Raw genomic sequence first — 22453 nt, forward strand, 5'->3', positions numbered from 1 at the left:
CACTGTGTACTGTTGTGTGGTAAGAGCGCCCCCTATACCTGTACTGTGTACTGTTGTGTGGTAAGAGCGCCCCCTATACCTGTACCGTGTACTGTTGTGTGGTAAGAGCGCCCCCTATACCTGTACTGTGTACTGTTGTGTGGTAAGAGCGCCCCCTATACCTGCACTGTGTACTGTTGTGTGGTAAGAGCACCCCCTATACCTGCACTGTGTACTGTTGTGTTGTAAGAGCGCCCCCTATACCTGTACTGTGTACTGTTGTGTGGTAAGAGCGCCCCCTATACCTGTACCGTGTACTGTTGTGTGGTAAGAGCGCCCCCTATACCTGTACTGTGTACTGTTGTGTGGTAAGAGCGCCCCCTATACCTGTACTGTGTACTGTTGTGTGGTAAGAGCGCCCCCTATACCTGTACTGTGTACTGTTGTGTGGTAAGAGCGCCCCCTATACCTGTACCGTGTACTGTTGTGTGGTAAGAGCGCCCCCTATACCTGTACTGTGTACTGTTGTGTGGTAAGAGCGCCCCCTATACCTGTACTGTGTACTGTTGTGTGGTAAGAGCGCCCCCTATACCTGTACTGTGTACTGTTGTGTGGTAAGAGCGCCCCCTATACCTGCACTGTGTATTGTTGTGTGGTAAGAGCGCCCCCTATACCTGTACTGTGTACTGTTGTGTGGTAAGAGCGCCCCCTATACCTGCACTGTGTACTGTTGTGTGGTAAGAGCGCCCCCTATACCTGTACCGTGTACTGTTGTGTGGTAAGAGCGCCCCCTATACCTGTACTGTGTACTGTTGTGTGGTAAGAGCGCCCCCTATACCTGTACTGTGTACTGTTGTGTGGTAAGAGCGCCCCCTATACCTGTACTGTGTACTGTTGTGTGGTAAGAGCGCACCCTATACCTGCACTGTGTACTGTTGTGTGGTAAGAGCGCCCCCTATGTACTGTGTACTGTCGTGTGGTAAGAGCGCCCCCTATACCTGCACCGTGTACTGTTGTGTGGTAAGAGCGCCCCCTATACCTGCACTGTGTACTGTTGTGTGGTAAGAGCGCCCCCTATACCTGCACCATGTACTGTTGTGTGGTAAGAGCGCCCCCTATACCTGCACTGTGTACTGTTGTGTGGTAAGAGCGCCCCCTATACCTGTACCGTGTACTGTTGTGTGGTAAGAGCGCCCCCTATACCTGCACTGTGTACTGCTGTGTGGTAAGAGCGCCCCCTATACCTGTACTGTGTACTGCTGTGTGGTAAGAGCGCCCCCTATACCTGTACTGTGTACTGTTGTGTGGTAAGAGCGCCCCCTATACCTGTACTGTGTACTGTTGTGTGGTAAGAGCGCACCCTATACCTGCACTGTGTACTGTTGTGTGGTAAGAGCGCCCCCTATGTACTGTGTACTGTTGTGTGGTAAGAGCGCCCCCTATACCTGTACTGTGTACTGTCGTGTGGTAAGAGCGCCCCCTATACCTGCACCGTGTACTGTTGTGTGGTAAGAGCGCCCCCTATACCTGCACTGTGTACTGTTGTGTGGTAAGAGCGCCCCCTATACCTGCACCATGTACTGTTGTGTGGTAAGAGCGCCCCCTATACCTGCACTGTGTACTGTTGTGTGGTAAGAGCGCCCCCTATACCTGTACCGTGTACTGTTGTGTGGTAAGAGCGCCCCCTATACCTGCACTGTGTACTGCTGTGTGGTAAGAGCGCCCCCTATACCTGTACTGTGTACTGTTGTGTGGTAAGAGCGCCCCCTATACCTGCACTGTGTACTGTTGTGTGGTAAGAGCGCCCCCTATACCTGTACTGTGTACTGTTGTGTGGTAAGAGCGACCCCTATACCTGCACTGTGTACTGTTGTGGAGTAAGAGCGCCCCCTATACCTGTACTGTGTACTGTTGTGTGGTAAGAGCGCCCCCTATACCTGCACTGTGTACTGTTGTGTGGTAAGAGCGCCCCCTATACCTGTACTGTGTACTGTTGTGTGGTAAGAGCGCCCCCTATACCTGTACTGTGTACTGTTGTGTGGTAAGAGCGCCCCCTATACCTGTACCGTGTACTGTTGTGTGATAAGAGCGCCCCCTATACCTGTACTGTGTACTGTTGTGTGGTAAGAGCGCACCCTATACCTGTACTGTGTATTGTTGTGTGGTAAGAGCGCCCCCTATACCTGTACTGTGTACTGTTGTGTGGTAAGAGCGCCCCCTATACCTGTACTGTGTACTGTTGTGTGGTAAGAGCGCCCCCTATGTACTGTGTACTGTTGTGTGGTAAGAGCGCACCCTATACCTGTACTGTGTATTGTTGTGTGGTAAGAGCGCCCCCTATACCTGCACTGTGTACTGTTGTGTGGTAAGAGCGCCCCCTATGTACTGTGTACTGTTGTGTGGTAAGAGCACCCCCTATACCTGTACTGTGTACTGTTGTGTGGTAAGAGCGCCCCCTATACCTGTACTGTGTACTGTTGTGTGGTAAGAGCGCCCCCTATACCTGTACTGTGTACTGTTGTGTGGTAAGAGCGCCCCCTATACCTACACCGTGTACTGTTGTGTGGTAAGAGCGCCCCCTATACCTGTACTGTGTACTGTTGTGTGGTAAGAGCGCCCCCTATACCTGCACTGTGTACTGTTGTTTGGTAAGAGCGCCCCCTATACCTGTACTGTGTACTGTTGTGTGGTAAGAGCGCCCCCTATACCTGTACTGTGTACTGTTGTGTGGTAAGAGCGCCCCCTATACCTGTACTGTGTACTGTCGTGTGGTAAGAGCGCCCCCTATACCTGTACTGTGTACTGTTGTGTGGTAAGAGCGCCCCCTATACCTGTACCGTGTACTGTTGTGTGGTAAGAGCGCCCCCTATACCTGCACTGTGTACTGTTGTGTGGTAAGAGCGCCCCCTATACCTGTACTGTGTACTGTTGTGTGGTAAGAGCGCCCCCTATACCTGCACTGTGTACTGTTGTGTGGTAAGAGCGCCCCCTATACCTGCACTGTGTACTGCTGTGTGGTAAGAGCGCCCCCTATACCTGTACCGTGTACTGTTGTGTGGTAAGAGCGCCCCCTATACCTGTACTGTGTACTGTTGTGTGGTAAGAGCGCCCCCTATACCTGCACTGTGTACTGTTGTGTGGTAAGAGCGCCCCCTATACCTGCACTGTGTACTGTTGTGTGGTAAGAGCGCCCCCTATACCTGTACTGTGTACTGTTGTGTGGTAAGAGCGCCCCTATACCTGTACTGTGTACTGTTGTGTGGTAAGAGCGCCCCCTATACCTGCACTGTGTACTGCTGTGTGGTAAGAGCGCCCCCTATACCTGTACTGTGTACTGTTGTGTGGTAAGAGCACCCCCTATACCTGTACTGTGTACTGTTGTGTGGTAAGAGCGCCCCCTATACCTGCACTGTGTACTGTTGTGTGGTAAGAGCGACCCCTATACCTGCACTGTGTACTGTTGTGTGGTAAGAGCGCCCCCTATACCTGTACTGTGTACTGTTGTGTGGTAAGAGCGCCCCCTATACCTACACTGTGTACTGTTGTGTGGTAAGAGCGCCCCCTATACCTGTACTGTGTACTGTTGTGTGGTAAGAGCGCCCCCTATACCTGCACCGTGTACTGTTGTGTGGTAAGAGCGCCCCCTATACCTGTACTGTGTACTGTTGTGTGGTAAGAGCGCCCCCTATACCTGCACTGTGTACTGTTGTGTGGTAAGAGCGCCCCCTATACCTGTACTGTGTACTGTTGTGTGGTAAGAGCGCCCCCTATACCTGCACCGTGTACTGTTGTGTGGTAAGAGCGCCCCCTATACCTGCACCGTGTACTGTTGTGTGGTAAGAGCGCCCCCTATACCTGTACTATGTACTGTTGTGTGGTAAGAGCGCCCCCTATACCTGCACTGTGTACTGTTGTGTGGTAAGAGCGCCCCCTATACCTGTACCGTGTACTGTTGTATGGTAAGAGCGCCCCCTATACCTACACCTTGTACTGTTGTGTGGTAAGAGCGCCCCCTATACCTGTACTGTGTACTGTTGTGTGGTAAGAGCGCCCCCTATACCTACACCTTGTACTGTTGTGTGGTAAGAGCGCCCCCTATACCTGTACTGTGTACTGTTGTGTGATAAGAGCGCCCCCTATACCTGTACTGTGTACTGTTGTGTGGTAAGAGCGCCCCCTATACCTGTACTGTGTACTGTTGTTTGGTAAGAGCGCCCCCTATACCTGCACTGTGTACTGGTGTGTGGTAAGAGCGCCCCCTATACCTGCACTGTGTATTGTTGTGTGGTAAGAGCGCCCCCTATACCTACACCGTGTACTGGTGTGTGGTAAGAGCGCCCCCTATACCTGTACTGTGTACTGTTGTGTGGTAAGAGCGCCCCCTATACCTACACCGTGTACTGGTGTGTGGTAAGAGCGCCCCCTATACCTGCACTGTGTATTGTTGTGTGGTAAGAGCGCCCCCTATACCTGTACTGTGTACTGTTGTGTGGTAAGAGCGCCCCCTATACCTGCACTGTGTATTGTTGTGTGGTAAGAGCGCCCCCTATACCTGTACTGTGTACTGTTGTGTGGTAAGAGCGCCCCCTATACCTGTACCGTGTACTGTTGTGTGGTAAGAGCGCCCCCTATACCTGCACTGTGTACTGTTGTGTGGTAAGAGCGCCCCCTATACCTGTACTGTGTACTGTTGTGTGGTAAGAGCGCCCCCTATACCTGTACTGTGTACTGTTGTGTGGTAAGAGCGCACCCTATACCTGCACTGTGTACTGTTGTGTGGTAAGAGCGCCCCCTATGTACTGTGTACTGTCGTGTGGTAAGAGCGCCCCCTATACCTGCACCGTGTACTGTTGTGTGGTAAGAGCGCCCCCTATACCTGCACTGTGTACTGTTGTGTGGTAAGAGCGCCCCCTATACCTGTACTGTGTACTGTTGTGTGGTAAGAGCGCCCCCTATACCTGTACTGTTGTGTGGTAAGAGCGACCCCTATACCTGCACTGTGTACTGCTGTGTGGTAAGAGCGCCCCCTATACCTGTACTGTGTACTGTTGTGTGGTAAGAGCGCCCCCTATACCTGCACTGTGTACTGTTGTGTGGTAAGAGCGCCCCCTATACCTGTACTGTGTACTGTTGTGTGGTAAGAGCGCCCCCTATACCTGCACTGTGCACTGCTGTGTGGTAAGAGCGCCCCCTATACCTGTACTGTGTACTGTTGTGTGGTAAGAGCGCCCCCTATACCTGTACTGTGTACTGTTGTGTGGTAAGAGCGCCCCCTATACCTGTACTGTGTACTGTTGTGTGGTAAGAGCGCCCCCTATACCTGTACTGTGTACTGTTGTGTGGTAAGAGCGCCCCCTATACCTGCACTGTGTACTGTTGTGTGGTAAGAGCGCCCCCTATACCTGCACTGTGTACTGTTGTGTGGTAAGAGCGCCCCCTATACCTGCACTGTGTACTGTTGTGTGGTAAGAGCGCCCCCTATACCTGTACTGTGTACTGTTGTGTGGTAAGAGCGCCCCCTATACCTGTACTGTGTACTGTTGTGTGGTAAGAGCGCCCCCTATACCTACACCGTGTACTGTTGTGTGGTAAGAGCGCCCCCTATACCTGCACTGTGTACTGTTGTGTGGTAAGAGCGCCCCCTATACCTGTACTGTGTACTGTTGTGTGGTAAGAGCGCCCCCTATACCTGTACTGTGTACTGTTGTGTGGTAAGAGCACCCCCTATACCTGCACTGTGTACTGTTGTGTGGTAAGAGCGCCCCCTATACCTGTACTGTGTACTGTTGTGTGGTAAGAGCACCCCCTATGTACTGTGTACTGTTGTGTGGTAAGAGCGCCCCCTATACCTGCACTGTGTACTGTTGTGTGGTAAGAGCGCCCCCTATACCTGTACTGTGTACTGTTGTGTGGTAAGAGCGCCCCCTATACCTGCACTGTGTACTGTTGTGTGGTAAGAGCGCCCCCTATACCTGTACTGTGTACTGTTGTGTGGTAAGAGCGCCCCCTATACCTACACCGTGTACTGTTGTGTGGTAAGAGCGCCCCCTATACCTACACCGTGTACTGGTGTGTGGTAAGAGCGCCACCTATACCTGCACTGTGTATTGTTGTGTGGTAAGAGCGCCCCCTATACCTGCACTGTGTACTGTTGTGTGGTAAGAGCACACCCTATACCTGTACTGTGTACTGTTGTGTGGTAAGAGCGCCCCCTATGTACTGTGTACTGTCGTGTGGTAAGAGCGCCCCCTATACCTGCACCGTGTACTGTTGTGTGGTAAGAGCGCCCCCTATACCTACACCGTGTACTGTTGTGTGGTAAGAGCGCCCCCTATACCTGCACCGTGTACTGTTGTGTGGTAAGAGCGCCCCCTATACCTACACCGTGTACTGTTGTGTGGTAAGAGCGCCCCCTATGTACTGTGTACTGTTGTGTGGTAAGAGCGCCCCCCTATACCTGTACCATGTACTGGTGTGTGGTAAGAGCGCCCCCTATACCTGCACTGTGTACTGTTGTGTGGTAAGAGCACCCCCTATACCTGTACTGTGTACTGTTGTGTGGTAAGAGCGCCCCCTATACCTGCACTGTGTACTGTTGTGTGGTAAGAGCGCCCCCTATACCTGCACTGTGTACTGTTGTGTGGTAAGAGCGCCCCCTATACCTGTACTGTGTACTGTTGTGGAGTAAGAGCGCCCCCCTATACCTGCACTGTGTACTGTTGTGTGGTAAGAGCGCCCCCTATACCTGTACTGTGTACTGTTGTGTGGTAAGAGCGCCCCCTATACCTGTACTGTGTACTGTTGTGGAGTAAGAGCGCCCCCTATACCTGCACTGTGTACTGTTGTGTGGTAAGAGCGCCCCCTATACCTGTACTGTGTACTGTTGTGTGGTAAGAGCGCCCCCTATACCTGTACTGTGTACTGTTGTGTGGTAAGAGCGCCCCCTATACCTGCACTGTGTACTGTTGTGTGGTAAGAGCGCCCCCTATACCTGTACTGTGTACTGTTGTGTGGTAAGAGCGCCCCCTATACCTGTACTGTGTACTGTTGTGGAGTATGAGCGCCCCCTATACCTGTACTGTGTACTGTTGTGTGGTAAGAGCGCCCCCTATACCTGTACTATGTACTGTTGTGTGGTAAGAGCGCCCCCTATACCTGCACTGTGTACTGTTGTGTGGTAAGAGCGCCCCCTATACCTGTACTGTGTACTGTTGTGTGATAAGAGCGCCCCCTATACCTGTACTGTGTACTGTTGTGTGGTAAGAGCGCCCCCCTATACCTGCACTGTGTACTGTTGTGTGGTAAGAGCACCCCCTATACCTGCACTGTGTACTGTTGTGTGGTAAGAGCGCCCCCTATACCTGCACTGTGTACTGTTGTGTGGTAAGAGCGCCCCCTATACCTGTACCGTGTACTGTTGTGTGGTAAGAGCGCCCCCTATACCTGTACTGTGTACTGTTGTGTGGTAAGAGCGCCCCCTATACCTGTACTGTGTACTGTTGTGTGGTAAGAGCGCCCCCTATACCTGTACTGTGTACTGTTGTGTGGTAAGAGCGCCCCCTATACCTGCACTGTGTATTGTTGTGTGGTAAGAGCGCCCCCTATACCTGTACCGTGTACTGTTGTGTGGTAAGAGCGCCCCCTATACCTGCACTGTGTACTGTTGTGTGGTAAGAGCGCCCCCTATACCTGTACTGTGTACTGTTGTGTGGTAAGAGCGCCCCCTATACCTGTACCGTGTACTGTTGTGTGGTAAGAGCGCCCCCTATACCTGTGCTGTGTACTGTTGTGTGGTAAGAGCGCCCCCTATACCTGTACTGTGTACTGTTGTGTGGTAAGAGCGCCCCCTATACCTGTACTGTGTACTGTTGTGTGGTAAGAGCACCCCCTATACCTGCACTGTGTACTGTTGTGTGGTAAGAGCGCCCCCTATACCTGTACTGTGTACTGTTGTGTGGTAAGAGCGCCCCCTATACCTGCACTGTGTACTGTTGTGTGGTAAGAGCGCCCCCTATACCTGCACTGTGTACTGTTGTGTGGTAAGAGCGCCCCCTATACCTGCACTGTGTACTGTTGTGTGGTAAGAGCGCCCCCTATACCTGTACTGTGTACTGTTGTGTGGTAAGAGCGCCCCCTATACCTGCACTGTGTACTGTTGTGTGGTAAGAGCGCCCCCTATACCTGCACTGTGTACTGTTGTGTGGTAAGAGCGCCCCCTATACCTGTACCGTGTACTGTTGTGTGGTAAGAGCGCCCCCTATACCTGTACCGTGTACTGTTGTGTGGTAAGAGCGCCCCCTATACCTGCACTGTGTACTGTTGTGTGGTAAGAGCGCCCCCTATACCTGTACTGTGTACTGTTGTGTGGTAAGAGCGCCCCCTATACCTGTACTGTGTACTGTTGTGTGGTAAGAGCGCACCCTATACCTGCACTGTGTACTGTTGTGTGGTAAGAGCGCCCCCTATGTACTGTGTACTGTCGTGTGGTAAGAGCGCCCCCTATACCTGCACCGTGTACTGTTGTGTGGTAAGAGCGCCCCCTATACCTGCACTGTGTACTGTTGTGTGGTAAGAGCGCCCCCTATACCTGCACCGTGTACTGTTGTGTGGTAAGAGCGCCCCCTATACCTGCACTGTGTACTGTTGTGTGGTAAGAGCGCCCCCTATACCTGCACTGTGTACTGTTGTGTGGTAAGAGCGCCCCCTATACCTGTACTATGTACTGTTGTGTGGTAAGAGCACCCCCTATACCTGTACCATGTACTGGTGTGTGGTAAGAGCGCCCCCTATACCTGCACTGTGTACTGTTGTGTGGTAAGAGCGCCCCCTATACCTGTACTGTGTACTGTTGTGTGGTAAGAGCGCCCCCTATACCTGTACTGTGTACTGTTGTGTGGTAAGAGCGCCCCCTATACCTGCACTGTGTACTGTTGTGTGGTAAGAGCGCCCTCTATACCTGCACTGTGTACTGCTGTGTGGTAAGAGCGCCCCCTATACCTGTACTGTGTACTGTTGTGTGGTAAGAGCGCCCCCTATACCTGCACTGTGTACTGTTGTGTGGTAAGAGCGCCCCCTATACCTGTACTGTGTACTGTTGTGTGGTAAGAGCGCCCCCTATACCTGCACTGTGTACTGTTGTGTGGTAAGAGCGCCCCCTATACCTGTACTGTGTACTGTTGTGTGGTAAGAGCGCCCCCTATACCTACACCGTGTACTGTTGTGTGGTAAGAGCGCCCCCTATACCTACACCGTGTACTGGTGTGTGGTAAGAGCGCCCCCTATACCTGCACTGTGTATTGTTGTGTGGTAAGAGCGCCCCCTATACCTGCACTGTGTACTGTTGTGTGGTAAGAGCGCCCCCTATACCTGTACTGTGTACTGTTGTGTGATAAGAGCGCCCCCTATACCTGTACTGTGTACTGTTGTGTGGTAAGAGCGCCCCCTATACCTGTACTGTGTACTGTTGTGTGGTAAGAGCGCACCCTATACCTGCACTGTGTACTGTTGTGTGGTAAGAGCGCCCCCTATGTACTGTGTACTGTCGTGTGATAAGAGCGCCCCCTATACCTGCACCGTGTACTGTTGTGTGGTAAGAGCGCCCCCTATACCTACACCGTGTACTGTTGTGTGGTAAGAGCGCCCCCTATACCTGTACTGTATACTGTTGTGTGGTAAGAGCGCCCCCTATACCTGTACCATGTACTGGTGTGTGGTAAGAGCGCCCCCTATACCTGCACTGTGTACTGTTGTGTGGTAAGAGCGCCCCCTATACCTGCACTGTGTACTGTTGTGTGGTAAGAGCGCCCCCTATACCTGTACCGTGTACTGTTGTGTGGTAAGAGCGCCCCCTATACCTGCACTGTGTACTGTTGTGTGGTAAGAGCGCCCCCTATACCTGTACTGTGTACTGTTGTGTGGTAAGAGCGCCTCCTATACCTGCACTGTGTACTGTTGTGTGGTAAGAGCGCCCCCTATACCTGTACTGTGTACTGTTGTGTGGTAAGAGCGCCCCCTATACCTGTACTGTGTACTGTTGTGTGGTAAGAGCGCCCCCTATACCTGTACCGTGTACTGTTGTGTGGTAAGAGCGCCCCCTATACCTGTACTGTGTACTGTTGTGTGGTAAGAGCACCCCCTATACCTACACCGTGTACTGTTGTGTGGTAAGAGCGCCCCCTATACCTACACTGTGTACTGTTGTGTGGTAAGAGCGCCCCCTATACCTTTACTGTGTACTGTTATGTGGTAAGAGCGCCCCCTATACCTACACTGTGTACTGTTGTATGGTAAGAGCGCCCCCTATACCTGCACTGTGTACTGTTGTGTGGTAAGAGCGCCCCCTATACCTGTACTGTGTACTGTTGTGTGGTAAGAGCGCCCCCTAAACCTGTACTGTGTACTGTTGTGGAGTAAGAGCGCCCCCTATACCTGTACTGTGTACTGTTGTGTGGTAAGAGCGCCCCCTATACCTGCACTGTGTACTGTTGTGTGGTAAGAGCGCCCCCTATACCTGTACTGTGTACTGTTGTGTGGTAAGAGCGCCCCCTATACCTGTACTGTGTACTGTTGTGTGGTAAGAGCGCCCCCTATACCTGTACTGTGTACTGTTGTGGAGTAAGAGCGCCCCCTATACCTGTACTGTGTACTGTTGTGTGGTAAGAGCGCCCCCTATACCTGTACTGTGTACTGTTGTGTGGTAAGAGCGCCCCCTATACCTGTACTGTGTACTGTTGTGTGGTAAGAGCGCCCCCTATACCTGTACTGTGTACTGTTGTGTGGTAAGAGCGCCCCCTATACCTGCACTGTGTACTGTTGTATGGTAAGAGCGCCCCCTATACCTGTACTGTGTACTGTTGTGTGGTAAGAGCGCCCCCTATACCTGTACTGTGTACTGTTGTGTGGTAAGAGCGCCCCCTATACCTGTACTGTGTACTGTTGTGTGGTAAGAGCGCCCCCTATACCTGCACTGTGTACTGTTGTGTGGTAAGAGCGCCCCCTATACCTGTACTGTGTACTGTTGTGTGGTAAGAGCGCCCCCTATACCTGCACTGTGTACTGTTGTGTGGTAAGAGCGCCCCCTATACCTGTACCGTGTACTGTTGTGTGGTAAGAGCGCCCCCTATACCTGTACTGTGTACTGTTGTGTGGTAAGAGCGCCCCCTATACCTGTACTGTGTACTGTTGTGTGGTAAGAGCGCCCCCTATACCTGCACCGTGTACTGTTGTGTGGTAAGAGCGCCCCCTATACCTGTACTGTGTACTGTTGTGTGGTAAGAGCGCCCCCTATACCTGCACTGTGTACTGTTGTGTGGTAAGAGCGCCCCCTATACCTGTACTGTGTACTGTTGTGTGGTAAGAGCGCCCCCTATACCTGTACTGTGTACTGTTGTGTGGTAAGAGCGCCCCCTATACCTGTACTGTGTACTGTTGTGTGGTAAGAGCGCCCCCTATACCTGCACTGTGTACTGTTGTGTGGTAAGAGCGCCCCCTATACCTGTACCGTGTACTGTTGTGTGGTAAGAGCGCCCCCTATACCTGCACCGTGTACTGTTGTGTGGTAAGAGCGCCCCCTATACCTGTACTGTGTACTGTTGTGTGATAAGAGCGCCCCCTATACCTGTACTGTGTACTGTTGTGTGGTAAGAGCGCCCCCTATACCTGTACTGTGTACTGTTGTGTGGTAAGAGCGCACCCTATACCTGCACTGTGTACTGTTGTGTGGTAAGAGCGCCCCCTATGTACTGTGTACTGTCGTGTGGTAAGAGCGCCCCCTATACCTGTACTGTGTACTGTTGTGTGGTAAGAGCGCCCCCTATACCTGCACTGTGTACTCTTGTCTGGTAAGAGCGCCCCCTATACCTGTACTGTGTACTGTTGTGTGGTAAGAGCGCCCCCTATACCTGTACCGTGTACTGTTGTGTGGTAAGAGCGCCCCCTATACCTGCACCGTGTACTGTTGTGTGGTAAGAGCGCCCCCTATACCTGTACTGTGTACTGTTGTGTGGTAAGAGCGCCCCCTATACCTGTACTGTGTACTGTTGTGTGGTAAGAGCGCCCCCTATACCTGTACTGTGTACTGTTGTGTGGTAAGAGCGCCCCCTATACCTGTACTGTGTACTGTTGTGTGGTAAGAGCGCCCCCTATACCTGTACTGTGTACTGTTGTGTGGTAAGAGCGCCCCCTATACCTGCACTGTCTACTGTTGTGTGGTAAGAGCGCCCCCTATACCTGTACTGTGTACTGTTGTGTGGTAAGAGCGCCCCCTATACCTGCACTGTCTACTGTTGTGTGGTAAGAGCGCCCCCTATACCTGTACTGTGTACTGTTGTGTGGTAAAAGCGACCCCTATACCTGCACTGTGTACTGTTGTGTGGTAAGAGCGCCCCCTATACCTGCACTGTGTACTGTTGTGTGGTAAGAGCGCCCCCTATACCTGTACTGTGTACTGTTGTGTGGTAAGAGCGCCCCCTATACCTGCACTGTGTACTGTTGTGTGGTAAGAGCGCCCCCTATACCTGTACTGTGTACTGTTGTGTGGTAAGAGCGCCCCCTATACCTGTACTGTGTACTGTTGTGTGGTAAGAGCGCCCCCTATACCTGTACTGTGTACTGTTGTGTGGTAAGAGCGCCCCCTATACCTGCACTGTGTACTGTTGTGTGATAAGAGCGCCCCCTATACCTGTACTGTGTACTGTTGTGTGGTAAGAGCGCCCCCTATACCTGCACTGTGTACTCTTGTCTGGTAAGAGCGCCCCCTATACCTGTACTGTGTACTGTTGTGTGGTAAGAGCGCCCCCTATACCTGTACTGTGTACTGTTGTGTGGTAAGAACGCCCCCTATGTACTGTGTACTGTTGTGTGGTAAGAGCGCCCCCTATGTACTGTGTACTGTTGTGTGGTAAGAGCGCCCCCTATACCTGTACTGTGTACTGTTGTGTGGTAAGAACGCCCCCTATGTACTGTGTACTGTTGTGTGGTAAGAGCGCCCCCTATGTACTGTGTACTGTTGTGTGGTAAGAGCGCCCCCTATACCTGCACTGTGTACTGTTGTGTGGTAAGAGCGCCCCCTATACCTGTACTGTGTACTGTTGTGTGGTAAGAGCGCCCCCTATACCTGTACTGTGTACTGTTGTGTGGTAAGAACGCCCCCTATGTACTGTGTACTGTTGTGTGGTAAGAGCGCCCCCTATGTACTGTGTACTGTTGTGTGGTAAGAGCGCCCCCTATACCTGTACTGTGTACTGTTGTGTGGTAAGAGCGCCCCCTATACCTGCACTGTGTACTGTTGTGTGGTAAGAGCGCCCCCTATACCTGTACTGTGTACTGTTGTGTGGTAAGAGCGCCCCCTATACCTGTACTGTGTACTGTTGTGTGGTAAGAGCGCCCCCTATACCTGTACTGTGTACTGTTGTGTGGTAAGAGCGCCCCCTATACCTGTACTGTGTACTGTTGTGTGATAAGAGCGCCCCCTATACCTGTACTGTGTACTGTTGTGTGGTAAGAGCGCCCCCTATACCTGCACTGTGTACTGTTGTGTGGTAAGAGCGCCCCCTATACCTGTACCGTGTACTGTTGTGTGGTAAGAGCGCCCCCTATACCTGTACTGTGTACTGTTGTGTGGTAAGAGCGCCCCCTATACCTGCACCGTGTACTGTTGTGTGGTAAGAGCGCCCCCTATACCTGTACTGTGTACTGTTGTGTGGTAAGAGCGCCCCCTATACCTGTACTGTGTACTGTTGTGTGGTAGGAGCGCCCCCTATACCTGTACTGTGTACTGTTGTGTGGTAAGAGCGCCCCCTATACCTGTACTGTGTACTGTTGTGTGGTAAGAGCGCCCCCTATACCTGTACTGTGTACTGTTGTGTGATAAGAGCGCCCCCTATACCTGTACTGTGTACTGTTGTGTGGTAAGAGCGCCCCCTATACCTGTACTGTGTACTGTTGTGTGGTAAGAGCGCCCCCTATACCTGTACTGTGTACTGTTGTGTGGTAAGAGCGCCCCCTATACCTGCACTGTGTACTGTTGTGTGGTAAGAGCGCCCCCTATACCTGCACTGTGTACTGTTGTGTGATAAGAGCGCCCCCTATACCTGTACTGTGTACTGTTGTGTGATAAGAGCGCCCCCTATACCTACACCGTGTACTGTTGTGTGGTAAGAGCGCCCCCTATACCTGTACTGTGTACTGTTGTGTGGTAAGAGCGCCCCCTATACCTGCACTGTGTACTGTTGTGTGGTAAGAGCGCCCCCTATACCTGTACTGTGTACTGTTGTGTGATAAGAGCGCCCCCTATACCTGTACTGTGTACTGTTGTGTGGTAAGAGCGCCCCCTAAACCTGTACTGTGTACTGTTGTGTGGTAAGAGCGCCCCCTATACCTGTACTGTGTACTGTTGTGTGGTAAGAGCGCCCCCTATACCTGTACTGTGTACTGTTGTGTGGTAAGAGCGCCCCCTATACCTACACCGTGTACTGTTGTGTGGTAAGAGCGCCCCCTATACCTGTACTGTGTACTGTTGTGTGGTAAGAGCGCTCCCTATACCTGCACTGTGTACTGGTGTGTGGTAAGAGCGCCCCCTATACCTGCACTGTGTACTGTTATGTGGTAAGAGCGCCCCCTATACCTGTACTGTGTACTGTTGTGTGGTAAGAGCGCCCCCTAAACCTGTACTGTGTACTGTTGTGTGGTAAGAGCGCCCCCTATACCTGTACTGTGTACTGTTGTGTGGTAAGAGCGCCCCCTATACCTGTACTGTGTACTGTTGTGTGGTAAGAGCGCCCCCTATACCTACACCGTGTACTGTTGTGTGGTAAGAGCGCCCCCTATACCTGTACTGTGTACTGTTGTGTGGTAAGAGCGCTCCCTATACCTGCACTGTGTACTGGTGTGTGGTAAGAGCGCCCCCTAAACCTGTACTGTGTACTGTTGTGTGGTAAGAGCGCCCCCTATACCTGTACTGTGTACTGTTGTGTGGTAAGAGCGCCCCCTATACCTGTACTGTGTACTGTTGTGTGGTAAGAGCGCCCCCTATACCTACACCGTGTACTGTTGTGTGGTAAGAGCGCCCCCTATACCTGTACTGTGTACTGTTGTGTGGTAAGAGCGCTCCCTATACCTGCACTGTGTACTGGTGTGTGGTAAGAGCGCCCCCTATACCTGCACTGTGTACTGTTATGTGGTAAGAGCGCCCCCTATACCTGTACTGTGTACTGTTGTGTGGTAAGAGCGCCCCCTATACCTGTACTGTGTACTGTTGTGTGGTAAGAGCGCCCCCTATACCTGCACTGTGTACTGTTGTGTGGTAAGAGCGCCCCCTATACCTGCACTGTGTACTGTTGTGTGGTAAGAGCGCCCCCTATACCTGTACTGTGTACTGTTGTGTGGTAAGAGCGCCCCCTATACCTGTACCGTGTACTGTTGTGTGGTAAGAGCGCCCCCTATACCTGTACCGTGTACTGTTGTGTGGTAAGAGCGCCCCCTATACCTGTACCGTGTACTGTTGTGTGGTAAGAGCGCCCCCTATGCCTGCACTGTGTACTGTTGTGTGGTAAGAGCGCCCCCTATGCCTGTACCGTGTACTGTTGTGTGGTAAGAGCGCCCCCTATGCACTGTGTACTGTTGTGTGGTAAATCCCCCTCTTGTCCTGATTCAGGACCCCGCTTAGTTGGGGCCGGTCCTCCGGTCATAACTCCACCACCAGCCTCAGCTTCTACTTATCGGTGTACGGGGGGATCGCTGCAGCAAATTCCATCTTTACTGCCCTGCGAGCGCTGCTCTTCGCCTTTGGGACGGTTCGTGCCGCCACAGTGATCCACAGGCGTCTGCTGCATAAGGTGTTACGGGTAAGAAGGGCGGAGGAGTGACATGGTATAGTGTCCTGGCTGCGGCCTCCTGCAGGGAGAGGAGGGGGGGCAGTTCTGTATGGTGCAGGGATGTGGTGGCCCCAGGGGCAGGATGGGGCCCCGTGGGTAGAGGATGTAGCAGAGTCCAGTGTGTGTAATAATATAGACATCTTATATACTTGGAGCCTCCACATGACTAGGGGGCCCCAACCCAAGATCTGTGCCCACTGGGTAAAATGTAATAAAGGGGTCATGTCAGGCGTCCATGGAAAGGGCGACCCCAAGAATGATGTGGGCACCGGACTCATAGTGAGGGATACGGACAAGACCCCAATTATTAGTCCAAAGTCTTAAGTAGAGGGTCCGGCAACCTGTCCGTTCCTCAGCCCCTCCTATTGGGGGCACTTATATTGGGGTCCAGGTGTAATCACTGTAAGGCACCATCTTCTCACCAGAACTCCCTGGGGTAGAATGCCATACTTTGGTTTGTAATTGGCCCCCAAACACAAGTCACGTGACCCTTGGATTCATGACAAGGTCTTTCCCGTTTCCAGGCCACGGTCACCTTCTTTGACAGGACGCCTGTCGGTCGCATCATTAACCGTTTCTCCTCTGACCTGTATTGTGTGGACGACTTCCTGCCCTTCATTCTCAATATTTTCCTGGCCAATATGTTTGGTCTGCTGGGGATGCTGGTGATGATCAGCTACGGGCTGCCGCTGATCCTGACCATCCTGGTGCCCCTGGCCATTCTGTACTACTACATCCAACGGTTCTACCGCCACACATCGCGGGAGCTGAAGAGACTGCAGAGCATCACCCTCTCCCCTATCTACAGCCACTTCTCCGAGACCCTGAGCGGCTTGAGTACCATCCGAGCCACACGCCATGCTAAGAGGTGAGGAGTGGGGGTTTATCTGGGGGCAGCGAGGTAAGGACAGTCCAGGGTTTTCTACTATGGTTGTGTGTCTCAAGTATTGTTGTCTGGTTTAGATGGGTGTTGTGTGTGGTCCATCTGGTTTGGATGGGTGTTTGTGTTGGGTCATCTGGTTTGGATGGGTGTTGTGTTGGGTCCATCTGGTTTGGATGGGTGTTGTGTTGGGTTCATCTGGTTTGGATGGGTGTTTGTGTTGGGTTCATCTAGTTTAGAGGGGTGTTGTGTTGGGTCCATCTGGTTTGGATGGGTGTTTGTGTTGGGTCATCTGGTTTGGATGGGTGTTGTGTTGGGTCCATCTGGTTTGGATGGGTGTTGTGTTGGGTCCATCTGGTTTGGATGGGTGTTGTGTGTGGTCCATCTGGTTTGGATGGGTGTTGTGTTGGGTCCATCTGGTTTGGATGGGTGTTGTGTTGGGTCATCTGGTTTGGATGGGTGTTTGTGTTGGGTTCATCTGGTTTGGATGGGTGTTTGTGTTGGGTTCATCTAGTTTAGAGGGGTGTTGTGTTGGGTTCATCTAGTTTAGAGGGGTGTTGTGTTGGGTCATCTGGTTTGGATGGGTGTTGTGTTGGGTTCATCTGGTTTGGATGGGTGTTTGTGTTGGGTTCATCTAGTTTAGAGGGGTGTTGTGTTGGGTCATCTGGTTTGGATGGGTGTTGTGTTGGGTTCATCTGGTTTGGATGGGTGTTTGTGTTGGGTTCATCTGGTTTGGATGGGTGTTTGTGTTGGGTTCATCTGGTTTGGATGGGTGTTGTGTTGGGTTCATCTGGTTTGGATGGGTGTTGTGTTGGGTTCATCTGGTTTGGATGGGTGTTGTGTTGGGTTCATCTGGTTTGGATGGGTGTTTGTGTTGGGTTCATCTGGTTTGGATGGGTGTTTGTGTTGGGTTCATCTGGTTTAGAGGGGTGTTGTGTTGGGTCATCTGGTTTGGATGGGTGTTTGTGTTGGGTTCATCTGGTTTAGATGGGTGTTTGTGTTGGGTTCATCTGGTTTGGATGGGTGTTTGTGTTGGGTTCATCTGGTTTGGATGGGTGTTGTGTTGGGTTCATCTGGTTTGGATGGGTGTTTGTGTTGGGTTCATCTGGTTTGGATGGGTGTTTGTGTTGGGTTCATCTGGTTTAGAGGGGTGTTGTGTTGAGTTCATGTGGTTTGGATGGGTGTTGTGTTGGTTCATCTGGTTTGGATGGATGTTTGTGTGTGTGTGGTCCATCTGGTTTGGATGGGTGATGTGTTTGGTTCATCTGGTTTAGAGGGGTGTTGTGTTGGGTTCATCTGGTTTGGAGGGGTGTTGTGTTGGGTTCATCTGGTTTGGATGGGTGTTTGTGTTGGGTCCATCTGGTTTAGAGGGGTGTTTGTGTTGGGTTCATCTGGTTTGGATGGGTGTTGTGTTGGGTCATCTGGTTTTGATGGGTGTTGTGTTGGGTCGTCTGGTTTTGATGGGTGTTGTGTTGGTTCATCTGGTTTGGATGGGTGTTGTGTTGGGTCATCTGGTTTTGATGGATGTTGTGTTGGGTCATCTGGTTTTGATGGGTGTTGTGTTGGGTCGTCTGGTTTTGATGGGTGTTGTGTTGGTTCATCTGGTTTGGATGGGTGTTGTGTTGGGTCATCTGGTTTTGATGGATGTTGTGTTGGGTCGTCTGGTTTTGATGGGTGTTGTGTTGGGTCGTCTGGTTTAGATGGGTGTTGTGTTGGGTTCATCTGGTTTGGATGGGTGTTGTGTTGGGTCATCTGGTTTTGATGGGTGTTGTGTTGGGTCGTCTGGTTTTGATGGGTGTTGTGTTGGTTCATCTGGTTTGGATGGGTGTTGTGTTGGGTCATCTGGTTTTGATGGATGTTGTGTTGGGTCGTCTGGTTTTGATGGGTGTTGTGTTGGGTCGTCTGGTTTAGATGGGTGTTGTGTTGGGTTCATCTGGTTTGGATGGGTGTTGTGTTGGGTTTAAAGCAATTAGCACAAAGTGATCAATTCAGTATCCAAACTGGAGCCCAATCAACTCTGATGTCGCAGAGTGAACAGGAGTAGGTGAACCTCTAACCTTCCATTAGATGGGAACTGAGCGGGGACGGTGCCAGCCGCTTCCTAACAAATTGGGTACTTTTGGCTTCCACTGATGTCTGTACGCCCCAGGTGAGTATAAGTAGGTACAAGGGCAAAGTTAACCCATTTTTCCCTAACACCACACCTAGTGCGTTAAAATGTATAATCAACACAGAAATGAGCCAAGATCCCCCGAATCATGGAGGCTTTGAGACCCGGTTCAGACGTAGAATCCGTCTAGTTCCAGTAGATGTGACAATGGTTTACTGCAATCTTCTCCATTGAACAGCACCTTGATTCTTTCAGTCCCTGGAAAGCGTAAGTCCCTACAGTGGTTATGATCATCTTCCCAATGTCGTATCTCCTCCATGTACGTATTAACACATAAACCACATAGTCACTCCGCATGTCATCAATCCCTATACCATTATGTCGTAACCTCCTAGAGCAGTGCTTTCAAACTGTGGCCCTTCAGATGTTGCAAAACTTAAACTCCCTGCAAGCCCGGACAGCCAACATCGGTCCAGAAATGCTGGGAGTTGAAGATTTGCAACATCTGGAGCCACAGTTTTAAACCATTGCCCTAGATTGGATGTTACTATGTATCTATACACCCTGCGCGTCCGAGGGTGGAAGTAAATCTCATATTACAATCACTGGCGACATTAGGATATGACCCCAATGAACCGGACCGGCTTTCTGAGCCTTCCCAAACAACAAAAATATCGTCTACGTACCGTGTAAATAACTTAAAGGAGTAGTCCGGCGTGCACTTTTCTTATTTTATCCGGTCCGGGCTGCAAAAAAAAAAAAGAAAACAAACTTTCTCTTGCCTGCCTACGCGGCCCGGTACAGGTGTTCGGTCACCGGGCTGTTTGCTTCTTACTTCCTGTTAGCCCGGCACGTCACATGGAGCTTCAGCCTATCACCGGCCGCAGCGATGTTCCGCATCGGCCAGTGATAGGCTGAAGCTCTGTGTGACGTGCCGGGCTAACAGGAAGTAAGAAGCAAACAGCCCGGTGACCGAACACCTGTATCGGGCCGCATAGGCAGGCAAGAGAAAGTTTGTTTTCTTTTTTTTTTTTGCAGCCCGGACTGGATAAAATAAGAAAAGTGCACGCCGGACTACTCCTTTAACCCCTTAAGGACCAAGCCCATTTTGGCCTTAAGGACCAGAGGGTTTTTTTGCACATCTGACCACTGTCACTTTAAACATTAATAACTCTGATGCTTTTAGTTATCATTCTGATTCCGAGATTGTTTTTTCATGATATATTCTACTTTAACATAGTGGTGACATTTTATGATAACTTGTATCCTTTCTTGGTGAAAAATCCCAAAATTTGACGAAAAAATTGAAAATTTAGCATTTTTCCAACTTTGAAGCTCTCTGCTTGTAAGGAAAATGGATATTCAAAATACATTTTTTTTTATTCACATCTACAATATGTCTACTTTATATTTGCATCATAAAATTGACGAGTTTTTACTTTTGGAAGACACCAGAGGCTTCAAAGTTCAGCAGCAATTTTCCAAATTTTCACAAAATTTTCAAACTCAATATTTTTCATGGACCAGTTCAGGTTTGAAGTGGATTTGAAGGGTCTTCATATTAGAAATACCCCATAAATGACCCCATTATAAAAACTACACCCCCAAAGTATTCAAAATGGCATTCAGTAAGTGTATTAACCCTTTAGGTGTTTCACAGGAATAGCAGCAAAGTGAAGGAGAAAATTCAAAATCTTAATTTTTTACACTCGCATGTTCTTGTAGACCCAATTTTTTAATGTTTGCAAGGGGTAAAAGGAGAAAATTTTTACTTGTGTTTGTAGCCCAATTTCTCTCGAGTAAGCACATACCTTACATGCCTATGTAAATTGTTCGGCGGGCGCAATAGAGGCCTCAGAAGGGAAGGAGCGACAAGGGGATTTTGGAGAGTACGTTTTTCTGAAATGGTTTTTGGGGGGCATGTTGCATTTAGGAAGCCCCTATGGTGCCAGAACAGCTAAAACTGCCCACATGCCATACCATTTTGGAAACTAGACCCCTTGTGGAACGTAACAAGGAATTAAGTGAGCCTTAATACCCCACAGGGGTTTCACAACTTTTGCAAATGTAAAAAAAAAAAAAAATTATCTAAAATGCTTGGTTTCCCAAAATTTTTTCTTTTTTACAAAGGGTTAAAGCAGAAAATACCCCCCAAAATTTGAAGCCCAATTTCTCCCGATTCAGAAAACACCCCATATGGGGGTGAAAAGTGCTCTGCTGGCGCACTACAGGTCTCAGAAGAGAAGGAGTCACATTTGGCTTTTTTGAAGCAAATTTTGCTCTCGGGGCATGCCGCATTTAGGAAGCCCCTATGGTGCCAGGACAGCAAAAAAAAAAAAACCACATGGCATACCATTTTGGAAACTAGACCCCTTGGGGAACGTAGCAAGGGGTAAAGTGAACCTTAATACGCCACAGGGGTTTCACGACTTTGGCATATGTAAAAAAAAAAAGAATACATTTTACCTAAAATGCTTGGTTTCCCAAAAATGTTACATTTTTACAAAGGGTTAAAGCAGAAAATCCCCCCCCAAAATTTGAAGCCCAATTTCTCCCGATTCAGAAAACACCCCATATGGGGGTGAAAAGTGCTCTGCTGGCGCACTACAGGTCTCAGAGGAGAAGGATTTACAAATTTTGCTCTGGGGGCATGCCGCATTTAAGAAGCTCCTATGGTGCCAGGACAGTAAAAAAAAAAAAACACATGGCATACCATTTTGGAAACTAGACCCCTTGGGGAACGTAACAGTGTTACAGTGAGTACTTACACCTCACATGTTTTTTGAACAGTGGGCCGTAAAAGTGAAAAATTTGATTTTTTTGCACTATATTGCTAGTGTTACCCCAAATGTTTCATTTTCACATTGGGTAATAGGGCAAAAGGCCCCCAAAATTTGTAGAACAATTTTGTCTGAGAAAAAAAATATGTGGATGTAAATTGCTCTGTGGATGCACTACAATGCTCAGAATAGAAGGAGTGAAAATTTTGTTGTAATTGAAGTCGGGGGTCATGTGCATTTATAAAGCCCCCATTGTGCAATAACAGCCAAAAAAAACAAAACACATGTGACACCATTTTAGAAACTACACCCCTCAATGAACGTAACAAGGGGTACAGTGGGAAATAACACCTCACAGGTTTTTGAAAAGTGGGCCATAAATTGAAAAATTAGATTTTTTTACAGTAAAATGCTTGGGTTACCCAATTATTAACATTTTCACAAGGAGTAATATGAGAAATTGGGTTACAAATTTTTGAGGGCTTTTCCCCCTGACTATAAAAATACATCCACATATGGGGTAACGTGCTGGATGGGCGCACAACAAGGCTCAGAAGTCATAGAGGTCACTTTGTATTTGTGGCCTATGGCATATCAGTAGCTGACGGTTACATACATTCCGAGGAAAATACAAAAATGAAACACCCACATGTGACCCCATTACAGAAAGTACCCACCCTGAGGAATGGGTATAGGGGTAAAAAGGACATTTTGAACGCACGGGTGTTTCCTAAATTTATTTTCCAGGAATGGATGAAGGGTAGCTTTTGAAAATTGCAATTTCCAACCTATTCTCTGCTTCATCTTTCTGGGAACAACTAACATGTGACTC

General features: G+C 50.1%; 1 protein-coding gene across 1 annotated transcript in view; it reads left to right on the plus strand.

The window, feature by feature from the left end:
• ABCC10 (ATP binding cassette subfamily C member 10) overlaps window positions 1–22453 on the plus strand; it is a gene marked incomplete at its 3' end in the record, with an annotated part of 112257 nt that overhangs the window by 76356 nt on the left and 13448 nt on the right. Inside the window, 2 exon segments of the mRNA XM_056554715.1 lie at window positions 15632–15821; window positions 16376–16719. Coding sequence (XP_056410690.1) covers window positions 15632–15821; window positions 16376–16719 — 534 coding nt within the window.

The sequence above is a fragment of the Hyla sarda genome, unplaced genomic scaffold (genome assembly GCF_029499605.1).
Source record: "Hyla sarda isolate aHylSar1 unplaced genomic scaffold, aHylSar1.hap1 scaffold_874, whole genome shotgun sequence".
NCBI lineage: Eukaryota > Metazoa > Chordata > Amphibia > Anura > Hylidae > Hyla > Hyla sarda.